Raw genomic sequence first — 22,152 nt, 5'->3', positions numbered from 1 at the left:
AAGCTACTAGCTGAAGACTAGGTTTCTGTACTTTTTGTTTTGGAGTGTGGAAAAGTCCTCCTTTAAATGGAATAACTAGAGAAATATGCATACTCGCATTGCTTAAGCAAACACTTACCACTGCCCATGTTTATCACTGCCCAGGCAGGGAACTGGCAAATGGAGAGTCTGTAACAAAAAGGGAGGAAAAACTGCTGTCAATTTTGTAAAGAATGATTAACTGGGAAACACTCTTCCTAGCAGAAAAGAATACTATAAACATTCTCTCCTACCGGAGTTGGAAACATCCAAAGCTTGGTAACCAAGTCTAACCTCTGCTTTGATATTTTAGTGTCACCAAATAAAGCCTACTTTTAGTATTTCAAGAAGAACCTATCCCACTATTACACAATTCTTGTTAAATGGTGAATGCCTCGTGAAAAAACTTAAAAAAACCCCAAAACATATTAAGAAGCAGTTTTATTACTACTCAAAGATATTAACATAAAATAGAATCTGCTTATGAATTCCATCTATTCTGCATAACCATTCTCTATGTAGCTTAACTTGGCATTTGTTATGCTCTCTGATGAACTTATTTATACCGTATATTCAGTATGTTACATTCAGCATGGTGAATTAAATTATTATTTCTGGCCCATGGATAGGGGCTACAAAGTTAGGGGAATATACAATGCCTGATCCAGTGAGGATCTTCCAAAGATGACAAATTGTAGACAAACAAAAATCAAGAGTAGAATAAGACACGTAACAGACATTGGACCTTGGAGCAGATGTAAGCAACCTAATGTGCCGGTTATGGTCCTTGGGCCCTTTAAAATGAGAGATGTAGTTGTGTAGGGCACATGAGTAGGAGTAGGCATGTGATCTACCAAACTTGCATGTAATGGGTCATACCTCCCAGGCAGAGAAGCAGACAGGACACACCCAGGGTCAGGGAAGGACCAGGGAAAGGACTCTCTGCACTTGTCAGGCAGAAGACCTGAGAGACACCTGCTGGGAACAGAAGCCAGCTGGGGGAAAGCTTCAGCTGTGAAGGGAGGGCTGCGAAGCCCTGGATACAAGGGCAAAGGGACAGTGAGACTGTTTTGGGTTTCTTGGTGTCATTTTGAATCTTTGTTTCCATGTTTATGAAGAAAAAGCTTGAGTGAAAGAACTGGCAGTTGCTTAGACGAGGATTTCACCTTTTATGGTTGGTGTATCAGCCCACCAGCTAACAGACCATAAATAACAAACAGCTAAACTTTGAATTAATACAGATTACTGTTGCATTGAGCACTTTGAAAACAAATTATGCAGGGTAATTTTAGGCCTATCACAATCTGTTCATTTATACCAAATTGCACACATTTAACATATGTAATCAACTACCATCTTTTTTAAATGTCCTATAAGTGTTATACAACAGTTACTTACCTGTTCCTTAACTCTCTTTCTTTGAGATGTGGGTACAGATACATATTCCACTGAAGTAAACACATCTGCATAGAAGTGTATTTTGCTCAGGTGTGTTTGTGCTTAGTGCACTGGAGCCGGAGACTTTTCCCTCCCCAGCAATACCTGTTGGGGCAGCACACATGGCCTACACACCCGCATGGCCACCTCCAAGGCTAAATAGAGCTGTACATGACCTCCCCTCAGTTCCTTCACACCGGAGGAGATGGCCCAATGTTCCAGTAGAGGGGGATCGGAGAATGGGTCACAGAATACACATCTGCACCCACATCTCAAAGATCAATATTTACAGAACAGATAAGTAACCATGTTTTCTTCTTTGGGTGGTTCTAGATGTGTATTCCATGACTCACAAGCAGTAATGTACAGTGTAGGTTTCTGAGTCTATTTAAATAATGAACACAATACCAATTTGCCAACATTCACATCCATCCCGGATGCAGGTGGGAGGGTCTCAGAGGCTGGGCTTGAGCCCGGAAGTCTACACAGCAATGAAAGAGCCTCGCAGCATGAGCCCCGAAAGCCAGAGTCGGCTGGCATGGGCCAGCCGCAGGTGTTTCTTTGCTGTGTAGACATACCCTCACAAGCCAGGCCATAGCATAGAGGCTATTTGGGTCTGGATGTAGTATTCAACCTTCTTCTGTGACAGTAGGTCTTGAAGGAGAAGCAGAGTATGAGATGGTTAAACTGAAAGATTGTGAAGGTCACAAACAAAACAAACAAAACAAACAAAACAAACAAAACAAACAAAACAAACAAAACAAACAAAACAAACAAAACAAACAAAACAAACAAAACAAACAAAACAAACAAAACAAACAAAACAAACAAAACAAACAAAACAAACAAAACAAACAAAACAAACAAAACAAACAAAACAGTACTGTCTTGGCCAGGCCAGGGCTGTTAGGATTAACCTGATGTGGCCTAGTTTGTCTGTGAATGACCTGTGGAACCAGAGGGATTGGGGAAACTCATATATTCACCCCAGTCCCCACTCCAATATGAAGGCAACAGTGAACAAGCCCAGACTGTGGTCCACTTGAGAATAAAATTGGTGATGCTTCTTGCTGTCTTTTGTAAAAATACAAATTGACTTCAGGAATGCCACTCACCCGAATAATACACCTCAGGAGGCTGGTTTTGAGAGACCACGCATGATTGTTGGAGAATCCCCTCCAGAAGAAGTCAGCTAGCTGATTCTGTACACCAGTAAGTGTGCAGCGATAGGAGTGACGTCCTCTGTGATGCAAAATTCCCAAAAGCTCATTACCACTTGGCAAATCTGATCAGATATGGCATTAGTAGTCAACATTTGGACCGGCAAGCCCTTGATGTGAGAGAGAAAGGATCGGGGCAAGCTGTGTGAACTGCCCGCAACTCAAGGACATTGATATGAAGATTCAACTCCTGTTCTCTCTAGAGGAGATGGCCATGTATACTCTGTTACATAAGTACAAGAAGCCACGTGACCTACCAACTTAAGACAAGTCCAAGAAATGCCAGAGGGATGAAACCTGAGGAACGTGCATAAATTGTAAATCATTTGAAATTACTATTGGGGAACAGTAGTCAGACTCAGAATCAAATAGAGCCCAGTGAACTCAAGTCTCTAAGAAAGAGAGTGTTGACATTTTCCTGTTCAAAATGAGTCCCAGATGACTGAACAGCAGATGATGAACCTGACATGGCAATGAACCTCGTCCTGGGATGACTCCTGAACCAGCCAATCAAATTAAGGGAAGACACGGATGAGGCACTGATCACAGGCCAGGGGAAGTACCATATTCTGATAATGGCAGCTTCCGATCACAAATCTGAGAAATCTCCTGTGACTTAACACTGCCATGTGAAAGTATGCATCTCAAAGATCGAGGGCAGCATACCAACAGTTGCAATCTAGGGACAGAAGAATCAATGTGGAATCTTGTTTGCTGAACTTGTTGAGAGCCCGAAGATCCAATAGGGGCATCAGTCCTCTAAGACTAGAGGATCAGAAAATAGCAGGAGTAGAAAAACCTGCCTTTGAAACTGCAGGGGAATTTCCTCTACAGTCCTCAGGGAAAGCAGAGTCCAAACTTCTTGAAGTAGTACTTTGACCTCTTACTGCTAACCGGCAGAGGGCACAAGGGCTGCATAGGGTTTTACAGAGATCCCCTGGGTCAGATATATGCAGAATAATTCAAAGAGTGACATTTTAGGTCTCTAACCCACTGGTAGTCATAATCACTGTGAAATATATGTACATATAATATTTAAGATGTTATGTATCTATACTGAAAATTATGTTCTCAGGGTCTTGGATTTAAGGCAGGTCCACTAGGAAGTGATATGCCTTGCACATGTTCCTTTCAGGCAGGACGTAATAGACACTATCGAGTCATGTGTGGACTCACATTGAAGGCCTATTTGCGTAGTTAGCCCCACACACACGCACACACAATTGCAAAGTCTGAGAGAGGAAATTCACAGAATAAAAACAAACAGCACAGAACATCCTGTCTATGACTAAAAACAAAGGATTGTGAGGGAATATCTGGGGGTACAAGGAAACACACAGGAGGAAACACACTCCTCCCTCATCAAGGAGACAAGCTGACACAGTGTCAGTCTCGTGAAGGGAGATTACTGTCAAGCCGGGCTGTAAAACACTGCAAGGACTTTGGGTGACTATTACTCTAGGACATGAAAGTATCTAGTTAATTAAGTCTAGGCTCTAGAATGAGGGAAGTTCCCTTGAGTGAAGTGCTTGTCCTGCAGGTGAAGGGCAGGTGGCAGTGAGGTATCTCAGAATCCTGAGTTCCCCCAGGAAGCATTACAGTTAGACTCAAGAGATGGGTCCCTGAAAAGGGCTAGGGAAGGATGGTGGGCAGGAAGAATGGAGAAGAACTGGAATTAATATACCAGACCCACTGTACTTAGGACACACTTCTCTGAGGTTGTTGCCTCCCAACTTCTGAGGGATGTGACTCTGTCCCCAAAGGGGAAAAAGGGACAGAAAGACCACTGCTGATCGTATCACTGTCCTCAAAGAAGAAGTCAAAAGGTGTGTTTCCCTACAGCAGGGGGAGGGTGAGATGATTTGTTAAAACTGGAGTTAGATGACCTCCTCTTCTGAGGCTTATATCTCCTTGTTGAGATGTCATGTTGCCTCGGAGGATAGAAGAGCTGTCTCTTTGTTGACTATTGCAGTAGAGACTTAGTCGCATTGCTTGGTGGCTGGACAGACTCCCAGTGAAAGGAGGGTAGCAAGTGAATCTTTAAAGGAGTGCAACATCTCATCGGCCTTAACTGAAAACAAAAGACTGACCATCAAAAGATAGGTCTTCAATAGATGGTTGAATATCTGGCGTTAAACTGGAAATACATGACCAGGATGCCCATCTCATAACTGCAGAGGCCATTGCCCTGGAGCAAGCATCTGCAATGTCAAGAGTGGATTGGAGTGAGGTTTTTGCAACCAGCCAACCTTCTGCTAGGAAAGCCAGGAACTCCTCTTTTGTGTCATTTAGCGATCTAGATATTACCTCCCACTTGAGAAAAATCATGTTCTGCTAACAGAGCTTGTTAGTTCACTATTCCCATCTGGAGTGAGGCAGTAGAATAAATCTTTCTTCCTAAAGAGTCCAGTCTTTTATGTTCTTTTTCCCTTGGAGTCAACTTAAATCTTCCTTCCTGTGGTCTCATTAATGGCCACAACGATTAGGAAGTTTGACACTGGGTGAGAAGAAAAACACTCAGATCCCTGAGATGGAACATGGTATGGCTAGTCCATATGTTTAGCTATGGGGGGACGGGTATTTTGGTGTACACCAAAATACAATTACTCAGGTAGTTTACCCTTCCTGGAGCCATTGGCCAAAGGATGTCAAATAACTTGTAGATATTTTCCCATACCAACTCAGCTTGGATACCCAAAGCTGTAGTTGTCTCCTAAGTAGGTCTTGGTAGGATTTAAAATCCTCTGGGTGTGAAGATCCACCTGAACCTGAGACCACTGAGTCATCCAAAGAGGACAAGGACAGAATTCCTGGAACTGATGGTATCCCCTGAGGGAAAAGTTAATCTGCCAGCAAGGGCTCATCCAACAGAGGTGGTTCAGGAAGACAAGCGGCATCCTAAATCTGCAGAGGTCTTTCTGAAGGTTGCCACTTTTTGTAAGGTGGACCAATCTTCCCTTCAACTGGGGCAGAGAGCTAGATCTGTGGGAGCAAGGAACACCCCACAGAAGCCACTGTAAGAGTACAGTATGTGTAGCACGCCAAGACAGAATCAGCCAGGATGACCTATCCTTGCCATAAGAGCAGCTCCGCTTTCAGTACCAATGTTGTCCTTCAACTGCACATTTGGATGGCTTGTGCAATCTTTCAATGCGGTGACAGAGATGAGTTGCAGGACTCAGAATTGGAGTAGAAGGAAGCCTCTCAATAACCAGTGGGCATTGATGGTGTCCAATCCAGTGAAACCAGGGCAAGGTTAGTACAAGCATCAGAACCACAGTCAATACCATAAATGCGTCCCAAGAGGTTGAAATCCTGATAGAAGTATTTGGTACTGAGAAAAGGTCCATTACCAGTGCCAATGAATAAGACCTAGTAGGTCCCCACTCAATGAACCCCTCAGTACAGAAGTCAAAGGACTGAGTGGGGTACCAGTGCTAGGCCAGCAGGCATATATACTGAAGATGGCAGCTGGTTTTTCATCAGTACTGAAGCTGTCAGCACTAGTGATCTCTGTCCCAAAGCAGAAGAGGTCCGGGGGCCCAGAAACACAGGAGGTACCAATGCTATACCTATCTTGTGCCATTGGAGAGTCTGGTACAGACAGAGCAAGTCTGTTGCTGCCACACATGCTGGTGGGATTGTTGGTACCAAAAGTGGCATCATCACAGCAGCATGCACAGCTACCAGGCCAGACAGCCATCCCACAGGCAGTTCTGGAGTCAGTAGTATGGTAACAGAATCCTCCTGACTCCGTACTGGGGAGACATGGTTTGACAGCTTGGCTCTACCCTGAGTACTTAGGTCTTGACAACACTGAGATCCTTTCCTCAACAAAGAGGAGGATGGCTCTCTCTTCAGTTTCAGATGGCCCTGATCTGTTTTGTGCTTCCTCTTTCAAGGGCTCCCAGGAGATGATGAATGAAACCTTCCCCTTCTTGAGGAAGAATCAGAGTCTAGGGGGTCTGTCCGAAACTCCCATACAGGTAGAGGATTCCTGTGGGTGACAGACCGAGTAGTCCAAAGAAGGTCCCAGTGTGAAGTAGGCCTCAGACTGATCCACTATGCTGCTTCAGGCATATTCTTTATATTTAAAGGGACACTACACTTTTATTTAATATGTCTTTTACCAAGACACAATAAGCAGCACATGTGGGGGGTCACTACTGAAGACAGATCTCATACAGAGGGCAGTGTTTGAAACCAGGGGAACACTGCATAACGTGTGCTCAGTACCAGACACTAACTACAGAACTACCTAAACTGACAAAAAAAAACACCACACTAAACTATAAGTTCTAACTGCTATTTATGCTAATAGAGTCTCAATAATTAACTGCGATGCACAGGAAAAAAAAACAAGAGGAGAAAAGCCTGGATGGGGAGCTCCAACTCAGGCAACTAGCAGGAAGAAGGAAACGAGGGGAGGATCAGCATGGCACCACTCTGTATAGTCTTGGGAGAGGCCACAGGGAATCTGCGGATACATGCGCCATCCTGATAGGTACTGCTGCAGGAAAAAAAGTCTCTAGCTCTAGTGTGCTAGGTCCAAACACACCTGACTTAGAATACACGCCCACTCAGGGGTGTTCACTAACCTGGAACACACATCTGCCATTTGAAAAAGAACACCGTTTGAAGTTAATACTATACTGAGATAATGGATATCGTTACCCACTCAGAGCTCTTTTCAGTCTAAGACAACATTACATCATTGCTTATTAGGTAGGTTACCTTCAAAACCATAAGAAAGAAGCCTTGCATTCTACAGAATCTGAATCTACGACAGATAAATACCTTAAGATGAGAGTTTGAGGGCTCTGTTGCGTATCAATATACTTTCTATCTTGCATCCAATCAACAGAAAGGGCACTATATCCTGCAAGTCTCCCTACTTACCACTGGATGATTTTTCCTAGCGTACAGTCCAAGGCTCTGATCCTGCAGTTTCTTCTGTCTAGGTGGACGACAGCACTTGAGCACAGTCCACAAAAAGCAATTCCACTGCAAGGGAAGAAGTCTGTCCACACATAAGAAATCATAGGATCAAGACCCAAGACCTGTCCTATCTTAAAGTTAAAAAAGCTACACACAGCATAAAGAATATCCATTATTTCTGCATTGTTCTTTCCCTCTTGTAGCTCTTTTCATGTTCTCTCTCCTTCCCAGTCCCAACATAAAAAACAAAGCCACTTAGGGATTTTCCAGTTGAGGTGAAGGCATCCGTATACAAGCTTTCAGTCTCCAAATATGCCAGTCTGTATCTGATATTAGCCATTAAGTCATTTGGATTAAGGATAAATGTACAACTTTCATTTCATTGTTAGGAAACCGAGATCTGACTATTTGAAAGGCAAAAGATTATCCAAGGTACAAAATGATCTATATTACTTGCACATAGATTTTAATCACATAATAGGTATAGTAACTAATTTTTTGTATGTTTTTCAACTATTCAAATATAGATTTTATCACATTCCCTCAATAGTGCATTCTCTCTCCATAAATTACCAATGCAGATATTTATGTAGTTATGTTTTTGAGTTCAGAACAGGTACGTCTGTGTGTTAGGATTCCCTCCAAGACCTTTTTCCACTCGGCTTCCCAAGAACTCAGCTCAACTCCAGCCTTCGTCACTCAGTTATCTTTATTTGGCATGCTACACTGAGTTGATCAGACTCAGACGCGGAGTGGTGAATGCAGGATACACCACAGCTCCAAAGTTACACAAACTTCTCCCTCTATATACATTACATATCTCATTGCATTTACTAAGCATCGCATCATATATTTTAGGACTGGCTTGATTTCTTAGCAGGAACCAATCCCTGTACCACATGCTCCGTCCACGCACTGTGCAAGTTTTGACTTCCTCTTTACCTCATCTCTACATTCCTAATTTATTTTGTCCCTTGTTATCTAGTTCAAATAGTTCCCTGGTGTTCTTCCTCTTATCTTAGTTGGGTGATACATTTTTTCTCCTTAGCCTATTGACCTATTTGCTTATCTCATTTAGCACAAACTTTCTGTTTTCAGCCTGATAATTTAACTCCCTAACTCTATCATCCAAGAAATAAGGCCTCCCTCCAATTGTTAATCAATCATGTCATGCCAGGACTCAGCTACTCTCCCCCAATTCTGTCTTTTTATATTAGCATTCATTTCATTTGCTTATATTCCTGTTTTTGTGCTCTTTTTTGTTAAGTTTATTACCCAGCAGCATATTCCCAAAACCACAATGGTTTTAATCATTTGAACCACCATTAAAAGTAGGCTCCAAGTACAAACCAGGAGGTGCAAGCTCACCTCCTTTGGCACAGCCCACCAGGGTGTTTCCACTGCCTGTACACTATTATCTCCAATTGCTTGTTCCTCTGCTATTAAAGCAATTGATGCCCATTGCTCTATTTTCCTTTGTACCAAAAAAGCAGTGTTAATGGACCAGGGAGGTATGTGTGCAAAGAGATAGTTCATCAGTGATTCCCGTTTGGTGTTGGCTGTTGTGGACTGTTGCATTCTCCCAATCTGAGCCAGAGAGGGGATGTTCAGTCAAAATCCATCCAGGCTCCCCTGGCATGATGATGTCCCCACCAAACAGTTGTGGTATCCCAGAGAACATACTGTGTCCCCGAGCCGTACCATCTCCTTCTCTCTCTAATGACTAGACTGGTCCAACCTCCACAACTTGTGGTCAGGTTCATCTGTGCCAAATGGTCTCAGAACCATCTGTGCTTGATTCGTTTACAGCAGGCTGTGTTTATTTCACCTTGTCCTTGTGTAGCTATCTTCACAATGGGATAATGCTGTTTGTAGGTCCCATTCACTATTGTACCATACTGTTCACATTATCAGTTCTTTAGGATTCCCTGTCCATTTCAGAATAGCAATCAGAACCATAGATTTATTAATTTTGTGTGATGCCCAGAGTCCAGGATCTTGTAGCTTTGCAAATTTTCTTCCCCAATATTATCAATTCCTTTTTCCACTGGTGTGGTCTAGATAACTGTGCTATTTTAACATTGATCACTCCCCCTCCTTTCTCTTTTCTATTCCCTGCATTACATGCATAAGAAGTTTGATACTATATATGCTGCACGCAATTGCCTGAGAAAGGCTATTATTCAATTAATTACAGTATTTACAAATATATGAATTCATTTCAAAGTTTGCACAGTGGAGTTTGCTCATATTACTAATAATTAACAGTTCCTGCCGCAAGGTTAAAGAACTAATCCCTCCTCTTTTTTTTAAAATGGCTAAACCAAATTCATCAGTTACCAAGTTAATTTTAAGGTTTAATTCCTCGTGTCTTCAGAATTCCACAGGGACACCCCAACTCCTGTGCCACCCATTATGGTTGCCACAGCCTCTCTTCTGTACGGTTTCTGTAGAGCACCTTTTTCAAATGATTCTAGGGTAGAGATACTTACTTTGGGCTGGGGTGTTGGGTGTTATGTATTTTTCGCCACCAAAACAGCTGGGTTCTATTTGCATGCATGCCCACCATACATTCTGGGCCTACTAAAATACAATTGTTTTGACTTAGAAAAACCCCAGACTTGATTATATTCCACAACATTCCAGTCTCATTTAAAAATCCCAGACTCATTTATATGCCACCACCTTTAAAGGTGCTTTTCTATAATGTAAACCCATTCTATAATGTCGACTCAAACTTTTAAATCATACAGCCCCTTCCCCAGTTCTCCCATCGCTACCAATACTACCCCAGTGTTTGACAAGACAATTTTTTTAGAAAGATAAATCAGCTTTGTTTCGCTCCAGATGGTGGTTTGTAGTATCAGCTACAAATAGGTTCTCTTCCGCATGTGCTTGAGCCAGACTTCCAAGTTTAATGGCTTTTGTAAATTAATTTAACTGTAGTGTTAAGTTTATCAAGCGACTCCAATGGGTGTAAAATATTTTCCTGACTCAGATCTTTTAAAGCTAATCTAAAGTAGTTTATTAGGATTGTGTTTTTTTGTTTTTTTTGTTTGTTTTTTTTTTAATTATGACACTGTAGCAGCTTTGGCTTGGTTTCTTAGCAAGAACCAATCCCCGTACCGCATGCTCCATCCATGCGCTGCCCATGTTTTGACTTCCTCTTTACCTCATCTCTACAACCCTAGATTTTGTCCCTCGTTTCCTAGTTCATAACAGACAGTTGCCTGGATGTTCTTATCTCGGCTGGCTCACACATTCTGTCTTCTTAGCCTGCTAACCTATTTGCTGATCTCTTTTAGCACAAACTTTCCGTTTTCAGCCTGATAATTCATTTACCTCCCTAATATTATCTTCCAAGAAATAAGGTCTTCCTCCATGCATTAATTAGGGCTTGGCTACACTTGCAAGTTAGAGCGCATTAAATCAGCCCCGGGCACTCTAATTCCTGAGGTGTCCACACTGGCAAGGCACTTAGAGCACCCGGAATCTGCAGCTGGAGCGCCCCTGGTAATCCACCTCCATGAGAAGCATAAAGCTTGCTGCGCCCCGGCTGAAATGCCTGGGTGTCAGTGTGGACGACATGTTGCATTACTGCACTGTGATTGGCCTCTGGATACATCCCATAATCCCCTAAAGTCAAGCCACTCTTGTCATTGTTTTGAACTCAGCTGCAGGCATGCGGAGATCCCCTTTCAAAGCTCCGTGACTGACAGCCGGCATGCTTATCTGCTTCGGGACAAAGCAAACCATTACTGTGGAATGCTCCTGTTGCAGTGTGTGTGGGGGGGAGGGGGTCAGGGGGGTAGGGAGAGGTCTGCTGCTGTCTGAATTTACAAGACAACATGCTGACACACTCTGCCCCCAAAACACAGTCTCTCCCCGCACATACACACAACGCTCTCCACTCCCCCCCGACACACACCATTTAAAAAGCATGCCGCAGCCACTTGCACACTGGGATAGCTACCACAATGCACTGCTCTCTGTGGCGTTGCAAGAGCTGCTAATGTGGCCACATCAGTGCGCTTGCAGCTGAAAGTGTAAACACACGGTGGTGTTTTCCCTGCTGCGGTCTCCATCTGCAAGTATAGCCAAGCCCTTACTCATGTCAGGCTAGGTATCAGCTACACTGTGGCTGGAAACATCCTGGATAATCTCTCACTTGCCAGTATGACTTTTCATTAAAATTATAAATATGCAGAATGTGTTTGTGGTAACGATGTGAAAAAGAACCTTTGTGAAGAAACTACTCTATTTAGGAACAAGAAAAAAAGAAGATTTGATCTCAATCAGAATTACATGAAAGCTTATGCTCAAATAAATTTGTTAGTCTCTAAGGTGCCACAAGTCGTCCTCCTCTTTTTGAGTACATTTAGTGTTTCCTTGGTACACACAGAATGACTTACAGCTCGTTCAGTTTAGGGAAATTACCCAGGAAAGGGTAGGAAAGAAATTTATCTCGTTTTAAGTACCACACTGAAGAGAAATTTGAAAATGAATACTGTCTTAAGTGTTCTGCATTGTCAGCAAGTTTAGACTTGCCTATTTTCCTGCCTTGCCTATTTTCTCCCAGAAACAAAGCACATAGGATAAGATTACTAAGCAAAGTACTTACGGGATTTTTCCAGTCCACTGAAATTAGCAACTGTAAATATTTAAGTGCATGGAATAGCAGTCATGTAAAAGTTAGACATGGGCATTTTGTTTGCTCATCATATAATAAGTACAAAAAGCCTAAACATTCTTTTATGTTTTGTCATGTTTGAAAACTGAATTTAAAATAATGAAAGGATATGCAAAACTTAATAGTCAAAAAATAGTCACAACAGATGTTCACAGGGCTTTAAATTCTAAAATAAAACACAAAGAGGGATCAGCCATATGAAGAAAAAAAATCTGAAGCTTTCTAAACAGCTATTTTTCCCCCCAGATCTAAGTGATGTGGGAGTTTCCATGCATATGTATTTTTAAAATACATATTTTCCCTATCCACACTAGAGACATTTATTGTGCCAAGTATTGTTTGTTCCAGGTAGAATTTTAACAGACACAAAAGCACTCCAATTGATTTACACATGTGCTGAATACTGTTTTGAATAGACTATGCTGCAGACTGAAGTATTCTAGTGCCAATGTGGATGCCGTTTAGATAATATAATTCAACTAATCCTCCCGCTATAGTTCCATCATCAGCGATCGCTCGGAGTTCGAGGAGAATTGTCTTCCAAGAAATGATAGCTGGCTGTTGCTGGTGCATCTGCAGGTGGCTAATGAGACCAATTTGGGATCCATTCATCTCAGTCAGGGCAGATGTTTCCTGGTGGAAGGGGTGGATCAGGATTGTTGAGTTGGGCTATGGCATGTTCTTAACTCCTTCTCCATTTCTCGGTCTTCGTTGGGTCTCCAAGTGCTGGGATCCTTGCCACAAGGTACTTCTCCATTTTAATCAGTCAAGGGCTTAGTTCATAAGTTCATGTCAACGCTGCACTACATGTTGGCTTTGAGGGTGTCTCTGAAGTGCTTTTTCTGCCCTCCCTTCATCTGTTGGCCAGGGCTCAGTTGTGAGAACGTGACCTGCTTTGGGAGTCAATTGTCTGGCATTCAAAGAACATGACCAGCCCAACAGAGTTGGTGGCTGATGATCATCGCTTCAATGCTGGAAGCTTTGGCTTGGTACATAGTGCAGATGTTGGTGCGTCAGTTAACCCCCTTCACTTGGAAGATCTTGTGGAGGCACCATTGATGATATCTTTCAAGAGCCTTGAGATGCCTACTGTGTGTGACCCAGGTTTTGGTATGTACAGGAGAGCAGGGATGACAATGGCCTGGTACACAAGAAGTTTGGTTTTGTTCTTGATGTCATAATCAAAGACATTTTCTCAAATGTCCGAAAGCTGTACTGCCACATTGGAGGCAATGCTGAACGTCCTTCTCAATGTCAGCTTTCTATTACAGATAGCTACAGAGGCAGGGGAAGTGCTCAACGTTCACCAGGGTCCCTTTGTTTATCTTGATTGTGGGAGCAGGATCCTGGTAGTTCAGAGCCTGTTGGTGAAGCACTTTCGTTTTCTTGGTGTGGTGTGAGAGACTCAGTTGATTGTAGGCCTCAGAGAGGATGTCAACTGTTTTTTGAAAATCTTCTTCTGAGTGGGTGCACAAGGCACAATTGTCTGCATGCTGAAGTTCCATGACTGATTTAATAATAGTCTGTGTCTTGGATAGGAGGCAATTGAGGTTGAACAGCTTGCCCTCCATTCTGTATTGGATATTAAGTCTGGAGAGGAACTCAGTGACGAGGAGAATGACAGCAAGAAAGATGGAGAAGAGGTTTGGAGGGATGACACAACCTTGCTTGACTTCTGTCTTGACTATAAAGGAGTCTGTTTCAGATTCACGGCTGACAACCGTCATGGATATGTTCTTGTAGAGGGGTCGGAGGACAGCAACATATTTCGGTGGGCAGCCAAATTTGATGAGAGTTCTCCACAGAGCCTCATGGTTGATGGAATCAAATGTTTTCATGAAGTCAATGAGGTCAATATAGAGAGGCTGGTGTTGTTTATGGTACTTTTCCTGAAGTTAGTGAGCAGTGAAGATCATGTTGGCGATACCCTGAGTTGGTCTAAATCTGCATTGTGATTCTTTGAGGATTTCCTCAGCAAGAGGGAGCAGCCTGTTGAGGAGAATTCTGGTGAGGATCTTTCCATATGTGGACAACAGAGATTCCTTGATAGTTTCCACAATCTGATTTGTCTCCTTTCTTGAAGGTAGGAATGCCATGATTGTGACTAAGCTCGGCTGTGATTTCTTCTGAATTCCAGTTCTTGAGGATTAGGGCGTGAAGCTGGTGAGCCAGTTCTTCTCCTCCTTCTTTGAAGATTTCAGTGGAAATTCCATCAGGTCCAGATGCCTTATTGTTCTTCATCTGTTTGATGGTTTTTCTTACCTCAAGAAGTGTTGGTGGTTCTAGGATCGTCCTGGATGGTATATTGAGGGATTAAGTCAAAGATGCTTTCATCAACATCGAAGTCACGATTCAGTAGATCTTCAAAGTGTTCCTTCCATCATACAGTGACCGGATTTGTTATTCCACAGTAGCCTTCTGAAGTCTCCCAGAAGGCACTGCATCTAGTAGTTCTGCATTTAGCTGTGGGCTAAGCACCAGCTACTTACCTTATAAATTGAGTTTGGACTCACTGTACAAATATGTTACAAAAAGTGAATCCATGGTACACCCACACCTTGAATATTGCATGCAGATGTGGTCGCCCCATCTCAAAAAAGATATACTGGAATTGGAAAAAGTTCAGAAAAGGGCAACAAAAAGGATTAGGGGTATGGAACAGCTTCCGTATGAGATTAATAAGATTGGGACTTTTCAGCTTGGAAAAGAGATGACTAAAGGGGGATATGATTGAGGTCTATAAAATCATGACTGGTGTGGAGAAAATGAATAAGGAAGTGTTATTTACTCCTTTATAAACACAAGAATTAGGGGTCATCAAATGAAATTAATAGGCAGCAGGTTTAAAACAAATAAAAGGAAATAAATAAACAAACAAAACAAATAATTTCTTCACACAGCACAGAGTCAACCTGTGGAACTCTTTGCCAGAGGATGTTGTGAAGGCCAAGACTGTAACAGGGTTCAAAAAAGAACTAGATAAATTCATGGAGGATAGGTCCATCAACGGCTATTAGGTAGGATGGGCAGGGATGGTGTCCTTAGAGACACTGTTTGCCAAAAGCTGGGAATGGGTGACAGGAGATGGATCACTCGATGATTACCTGCTCTGTTCATTCCCTCTGGGGCATCTGGCATTGGCCACTGTTGGAAGACATACTAGGCTAGATGGACCTTTGGACTGACCCAGTATGGCCATTCTTATGTACTTAGCACAGTGGGGCCTGTAGGCACTACCACAATACAATCAACAACTGCCATTGTTTAGAAAAGAGATACCCCAAAAGAGGGGCAAATCTGCAAGAGTGGACTCTAAAACACTTGCGCTTGAACTGCTGAACTACAAGCAGTTCAATTACAGACTTCTGTCCTCTAGTATAGGGAAGCTCATTCATTTAAAAAGAGAAGGAAGCTTACTATGGGTTACTGGTATGATGTGTGAAGGTTAAAATGCTAAGAGCATCATCTCTATTTAGACTAATCACCCATTATCCAAAGTCTTCTAGCATTTTGAATTTTGAACTCATGTCTCAACCTGATAGGACTTGACCCCTTTCTTCCAACATGTGTAATAGCTTGGGTGGCTGTGCCAATGAGCCACTTCCATAGCCACAGTCATTATGGATGGAAAATAACTGACAGCACACCTTAGTCATTACCATTGTGTCCAAAGGGGTCAACAGTTCTAGCAGGGCTCTGAAAGTACAAAGGTGGGGGGGGGGGGGGAAAGGGCATTTAAATAACAACATCTTAAAAATATTTACCTGCCATAGCATGGAGGAAGACTGTACGTTAGGTACCCTCCCACACACACAGTGGACCCCTGCCATCCTCTCTTAGCCCTTAGTCAATAAAGAGAAATGACCCATTTTGGCTGAAGCTTAACTTGAAAATAAAGTGCCTAGTTGCATGAAGATATGTAATTTGTGTTTGTTTCCAATTTTAGACAGTCAAGTACAATGCTACAAAAAAAAAATCACTAGAACTGCAGCAATGGAATCATGTGGCATGGTTTTTAAATTATTATAGAGTGCCAAGGCAATTCTTCCCATTTTTGCATTAATGTATAGTTTAAATGATTTTTCCATACACCTCCAGCACTAGTGGATAAACCACTGCAGCTGCCAAGAAAAAACAGTATCCTCTTAACAGAAGAAGAGTCTCCATTTACATTTCACTTCCTTTTGTCTGAAATAATTGTTGAAGTTTAGTACAATACACGTTTTCTCTCTAAATATAAAACATGCAAAGAAACAGCCAATGTAAGACAAACCATTTACAGAGAACAATCCAGGCTGCTAGTGTGTCATGGAACTTTACAAAGAAAAAAATTTAATACTCTACTTAAAATTAACTTTAAAAGATCTGAGTCAGTAAAGTGTTTTACATTCACTGAAGTCACTTGATAAATGTAACCCTGCAGTGAAATTAATTTAATAAGTCATTAAATTGGAAAGTCTGTCTCAAGCATATGGGGAAGACACATTTGTGGATACTACTAAAATTATAGTCATGGTTTGAGAAAATTAAATCACAAGTGAAAAGCTGTACTTGTGGCACCTTAGAGACTAACAAATTTATTAGAGCATAAGCTTTCTCTAAGGTGCCACAAGTACTCCTGTTCTTTTTGCGGATACAGACTAACACGGCTGCTCCTCTGAAAAGTGAAAAGCTGTTCACAGTGTCTTTGTCACCTAACTTCAGTTTCTGCAAAATTTAAGTTTTCAGTTTAAAAAGTTACCTCTCTGCAAATCATAGGGCTAAAGAAAGTCTCCCAATTGGAAACGAAAAGTAGACTTGTAGCGTTGCCTTACTAAATCTCCAAACAGACTAACAGGGTTACCACCTGTCCACAGCCTCTGTTGTTGCTGCTCACAGTTTTGCCAAGCAACAGCACAGTGAAATTAGCAAGACTAGTCAGTTTCATGGCTGTTATTCAGTAAGGAATGAACAATAGTAAGAACCTCAAGAATTATGTCAATGTCAGCTGTAGCTAGGGAAGAGACAGAAGACAGGCACAAGAATTATCCACAAGGACCAAAAAAAAAAAAAGCCTGGGGCAATAGCTGTGACCTCTTTTCCCTATCACTCCTTGCAACAGCCCAGAGTCTTGAGGGTGAGGAATAGGGAAAGGAGAAACCAAAAGCTCCCTCTCCCCTTCGGCAAGTAGCTAGAAGCAGAGACATCTAGAATCCAAAGGTTGATATGAAAGCTAGAGACTAAGCAGAGTCCGTGAACAGCACCCTGGTAAAAATCCCAGCACCACCCCTTTACCAGCAAGCAGTTGGGGAGATGCAAGGAGGCTGAACTTCTCAGCAGGGCTTTCCCTCTAGATCATACTGGTACTTCCCCCCACAAGCCCCATCATATGCCTAGCAGCTAGTGGGTAAACATATATTTTTGAGCAGTGATAACAGTACTAAAGTTTTTCAGCCAAAGAAGATCCCTTCTTCAGGTGTTAAACTGTTTTACTGAGATATGGCTAAGACGATGAAGGTTACAAAAGAGGCAGTTGAAATTTTGCCTAAGTTATGGATTTAGAGACAGAATAAAGTAAACATAAGCTGAGACCTGAAATTAGACTATGGAACTCATTGCCACAACACAGAGTCCAAGGGCTTAGCAGGGTTTAAAAAAAGGATTAGGCGTTTCTATATAGAAAACAGGTATCCAGAGTTACAACAATAGGAAATAACATCCCACACCCTCCAAACGCATAAAAAATCCTAACAAACCAAGAGTTTGGAAGGGATATAGATCCTCATGCTATAGGGCACAAAGCCAAACTCTAATGGCTGGGGTTAAGAAACTTCCCCCATGACGGTTTATTCCCGGATTGCATGCAGCATGATTTTACTGACATGAGAAAGGTGCACTTGATTCTGACCACTGCTGGAGAAGCTATACTGAAATAGACTGATCACTAGCCTAAAAATGTTACAGGATTTCCGACTAAATAATTTATTGATCACTATTAAAATAGTGTCACTTTAACTAGCAATTAATACAGAAAGCTTAATTTGTTGATTCGGATCTTTTAGAACAATTCACCAAACAAATGTACAACACTTCACACAAATCTGTCTCAGGACATGGCTACACTGGAGCTCTCCCACGGCAGCACTTCAAAGTGCGAGTGTGGTCATGCACGAGCACTGTGAGAGAGCTCTCTCAGTGCTCCTGGTAATCCACCGCCACGAGGGGATTAGCTCTGAGCACTGGGAGCCTGTTTACACTAGCGCTTTAAAGCGCTCTGACTTGCTGCGCTCAGGGGGGTGATTTTTCACCCCCCTGAGCCAGCAAGTTAGAGCGCTATCAAATGTAAGTGTAGCCAAGCCAAAAAACTACCGCAAAACTGCATCATCCAAAAGCAAGTAACAGATTAACAAGACCTGTTTTCCCACCCAAACTGCAAACATGTACACTAGAGAAGTCTCATTTTATGCCAAAAGTATTTTTCCATAGTTTAGAAAGAGGCAGCATTATTATTATTTGTATAACCATAGTACCTGGAAACCCGAGTCACAGACCAGGTCCCCACTGGTTAGTGGATGTACAAACACAGAACAAAGTCAGTCTCTGCCTGATATTAAAGTGTATATCCAATCGTATTTATAGCTCCATCTAGAATTATAAATACTTTACAAGCTGCACAACAAAAATCATTCTCTACCCTTGAAACAGTCATCCCTACCATGAAATACCACAACTCAACACTACAATAGCTTAAGGCAGGACGTGAATGCTTTAAATAAACCAAAAATTCAGCAGGATTTTAGGCAGTTAGCATGCAGTTTTCTAAATTCCAATTTAAAAATATGACACATTTTGATTTTATGGGAGGAATTTACAATTTTGATTAGTAACTCAATATTGCTGATTGCTACAGCACTACAGAGAATTTGATTAACAGCAGCATCAACAATCAACTACAAAGGGGGAAGGACCAAGCACACCTCAGACATTGAAAAGAGTTTTGTTTAACAAGACCCATTAGCAGATAGTAAAGGGTAAACAAGGAAATGGCTGGGTATTGTTAGATTAGATTTGAAAAGGTTAAATAGTTACCAACATTTGAACTTGAACAAAAATAGCTGGCAGGGACAGCAAAGTTAGACATTAGGTCATTCAATCCACCTTTCACCAGTGCTTTATTGTTCTCTATACCATTTTTTCAAGTAGTTTATTTGGAATTTAAGGAGCAACACGGAAGAACGCGTAGAGATGGCTGTGGGAGGCCAAAGAAAGAGACTGCAGAAACACTAAGCTAGGAGCAGACAGCATCCTGGAAGCCTTGGTTGGATAATATTTCATTAAGGAGGATGTGATTACGAGCACGAAAAGCAGTAGAGAAGTCAAAAAGAACAGAGCAGAGAATCTCAGATTTAGCAAAGAAAAAGTCAAGTCCTTGACAAGTCATATATCAACAGAGTGAAGGAAGCAGAAGCCAGATTGCAGGGGGTCAAAACATTCATTACCACCCCCCCCAGACCTTTGTACATCTCAATTAATCAAAAGCACCATTTTCAACTGTTGCCTAATTTTCTTGCTTCAAATGCAAACTCCATCCTTATGGAGAGAACAAATTCGTAATGTTGCGCTCATGTAGTTCCTCTCTCTCAGCTGCTTGTCTCAATCCTTTTGCTCAGCCAGTCTCAATCCTCCAAATAGAGCGTTCAGATGCCAAGACCTAGACCCGGCATGGCCAGCAACAGCCCCGAGTTGCAATTACAGGAAAAGTTCTGCTCAGCCGCTGCCTGAAGCACGCCTAGCGTGGACAGAATCTTCAGGGAATTTACTAAAATCTTAGAAGTGTCTACCAAGCATATGTTAACTGCAATTTTTCAAAGGCTTATAATTTGGCCAAATTTGTGTGGTTAACAGGGATGGCTAGAGGCAGATTTCTAACATAAAGGCCAATTACAAGCCAAATGTCAAGTCCCTGATCCAAAGCATTAGAGTAGCTGAGCTTTCCAAACAAAACCATAGAATTTTTTAACATGGGCAGAACATATTCTTTCCTAGACTTGTTAAATTAAAAAACAAAACAAAGTTTTTTAAAAAAATACAACCTGAGGCTGGAACCCAGGATGGAAAATTTCCACCCAAACAGTTAAAGTTCAGCAAGGTTATAAGCAACTGAAAACTGGGTCTTATAATGGGAAGTGCCAGGCAACCTCTACAGCAGGATCCACCCACCATATGTATATCTATATCTACACACACATTACATATACACTTTGAACTTTCCTCATCAATCTCCAGCCACAGTCATTGGGTTTCACTCTTCCCTTAAATTCCCTCTATCTTCCTGATACCCAGCTACCTAAAACTGAATGTAGTTCCGAAACTACAGTGACAGACCCAAACACTGGGATCTCCCTTTTAAAAAAACAACAACCAATCCATAGTTATGTCAATCAATGGCAGGGCCACCATCCACAAAACAGCTCACAGTCACAAACACCCAACATCAGATGACTATGAGGGTGGGGGGGGGGGGGAGGGGAAGAGCTGAAAGGATCTTTTTTCTCACCTCCCAAAAGAGACAATTGCTGAACACAGAATGCGAGCAAGAGCAGCTCCCTCCCCCACATCTGTCACACCCTGCTGCTGCCTGCAAAACAGACACCCCCTTTGTTGATTTTCAGCAGCACAATGGGCCAGAACAGAAATCAGACAAGAAACCCCCGTTATCACTCCCCCGGACAGCCAGCACCGCAAGCTGCCTCCCCCAACACACCATACACAGGCTCTCTCAACTAAACGCAGTCCCACAGCAAACTTTTCCAACCACCTCAACCCCCAAAAGAAAAGAAGAAACACAGGCAGCGCCAACTCCGAACTTTCGGGGCGGCAGAGGAAGGACTTGGAAGAGTTGCTCTAAGCAAGAAACCACCCCTGGGCACCGCCTGCCAGTCCCCGTACCCTGCCCCCACCCACCCCTGGACACTGCCTGCCACTCCCCCTACCCTGCACCCCCCGGCGCCGCCTGCCACACCCCGTACTAGTCCCCGTACCCTGCCCCCACCCACGCACCCACCCCTGGACACTGCCTGCCGCTCCCCCTACCCTGCACCCCCCGGCGCCGCCTGCCACACCCCGTACCCTGCACCCCCACACCAGTCCCCGTACCCTGCCCCCACCCACGCCCAGGGACCACGTGCCTAAGCCCCCATCAGCCCAGCTCACCCCCCGCACACCCCCCGGTACCCCCCAAGTGCACCCGCCAGCCTCCCGCCCCGCCGCGGCGGCGCATCCCATCCCGCCCCGGCAGAGGGGCAGCCCCGGGCACAGACCTCGGCGCGCCGCGCTCCTCTCTCCGCTCCGGGAGCGGCGCACGATCCACTCCGCTCCCCCCGCCCGGCCGCAACCCAGCTCGCGGCTCCCGAGACTCCCGGGACGGCCCGCGCTGGCGCTGCCTCTGCGCAAGCGCCGCGGCTCCCCAGCTCCAGCCGGCAGGGGATGAGGCGGCCAGGGCGCTGTGGGCGGGAGCTTCACTGGGAGGGGGCGCCCTGCGCACTAAGGGGCTGGGCTGGGCTGGGCTGGGCTGACTGACTAGCCCTGCCCGCCCCTCGTCCACTGGAGCGCTGCTCCGCCCCCTGCGCACACTAAACCCTCTTATTCTGGGCCTCAGCCCCCATCTCACCCCTCTAGGGCAGTGGTTCCCAACCTTTAACAACCTGTGAACCCCTTTCAGTAAAATGTCAAGTCTCTCAAACCCCCTCCTAAAAAGGAATATTTCCAGGGATTTTCTCCTTTACCTGAGTATAAATGAGAAAAGCAATGAGCTTGGAAATATAAAATTTATTTTTATATCATGCTTATTACACACTATTTATTATTAAT

The 22,152-nt window shown here is 43.3% G+C and overlaps 1 protein-coding gene across 9 annotated transcripts in view; it reads right to left on the bottom strand.

The window, feature by feature from the left end:
• PRRG1 (proline rich and Gla domain 1) overlaps nt 1-21,821 on the bottom strand; it is a 46,312-nt gene extending 24,491 nt beyond the window's left edge. Inside the window, exons 1-4 of one of the 9 annotated variants that reach the window (XM_037902160.2) lie at nt 21,603-21,738; nt 7,575-7,695; nt 2,571-2,697; nt 119-168 (exon numbers count right to left, since the gene is read on the bottom strand). In XM_037902160.2, coding sequence (XP_037758088.1) covers nt 119-128 — 10 coding nt within the window. In that variant the 5' untranslated portion in view covers nt 129-168; nt 2,571-2,697; nt 7,575-7,695; nt 21,603-21,738. Of the gene's footprint in view, nt 1-118; nt 169-2,570; nt 2,698-7,574; nt 7,696-20,839; nt 20,921-21,602 lie in introns of those variants that run through there. The other 8 variants (XM_043538028.1, XM_043538029.1, XM_037902165.2 and 5 more) reach the window with 8 other exon arrangements.
• Nucleotides 21,822-22,152: the final 331 nt, after the last annotated feature.

The sequence above is a fragment of the Chelonia mydas genome, chromosome 1 (genome assembly GCF_015237465.2).
Source record: "Chelonia mydas isolate rCheMyd1 chromosome 1, rCheMyd1.pri.v2, whole genome shotgun sequence".
Classification (NCBI taxonomy): domain Eukaryota; kingdom Metazoa; phylum Chordata; order Testudines; family Cheloniidae; genus Chelonia; species Chelonia mydas.
Note: the sequence above shows the minus strand (reverse complement) of the source record. Positions and strands in the feature narration are given on the sequence as shown.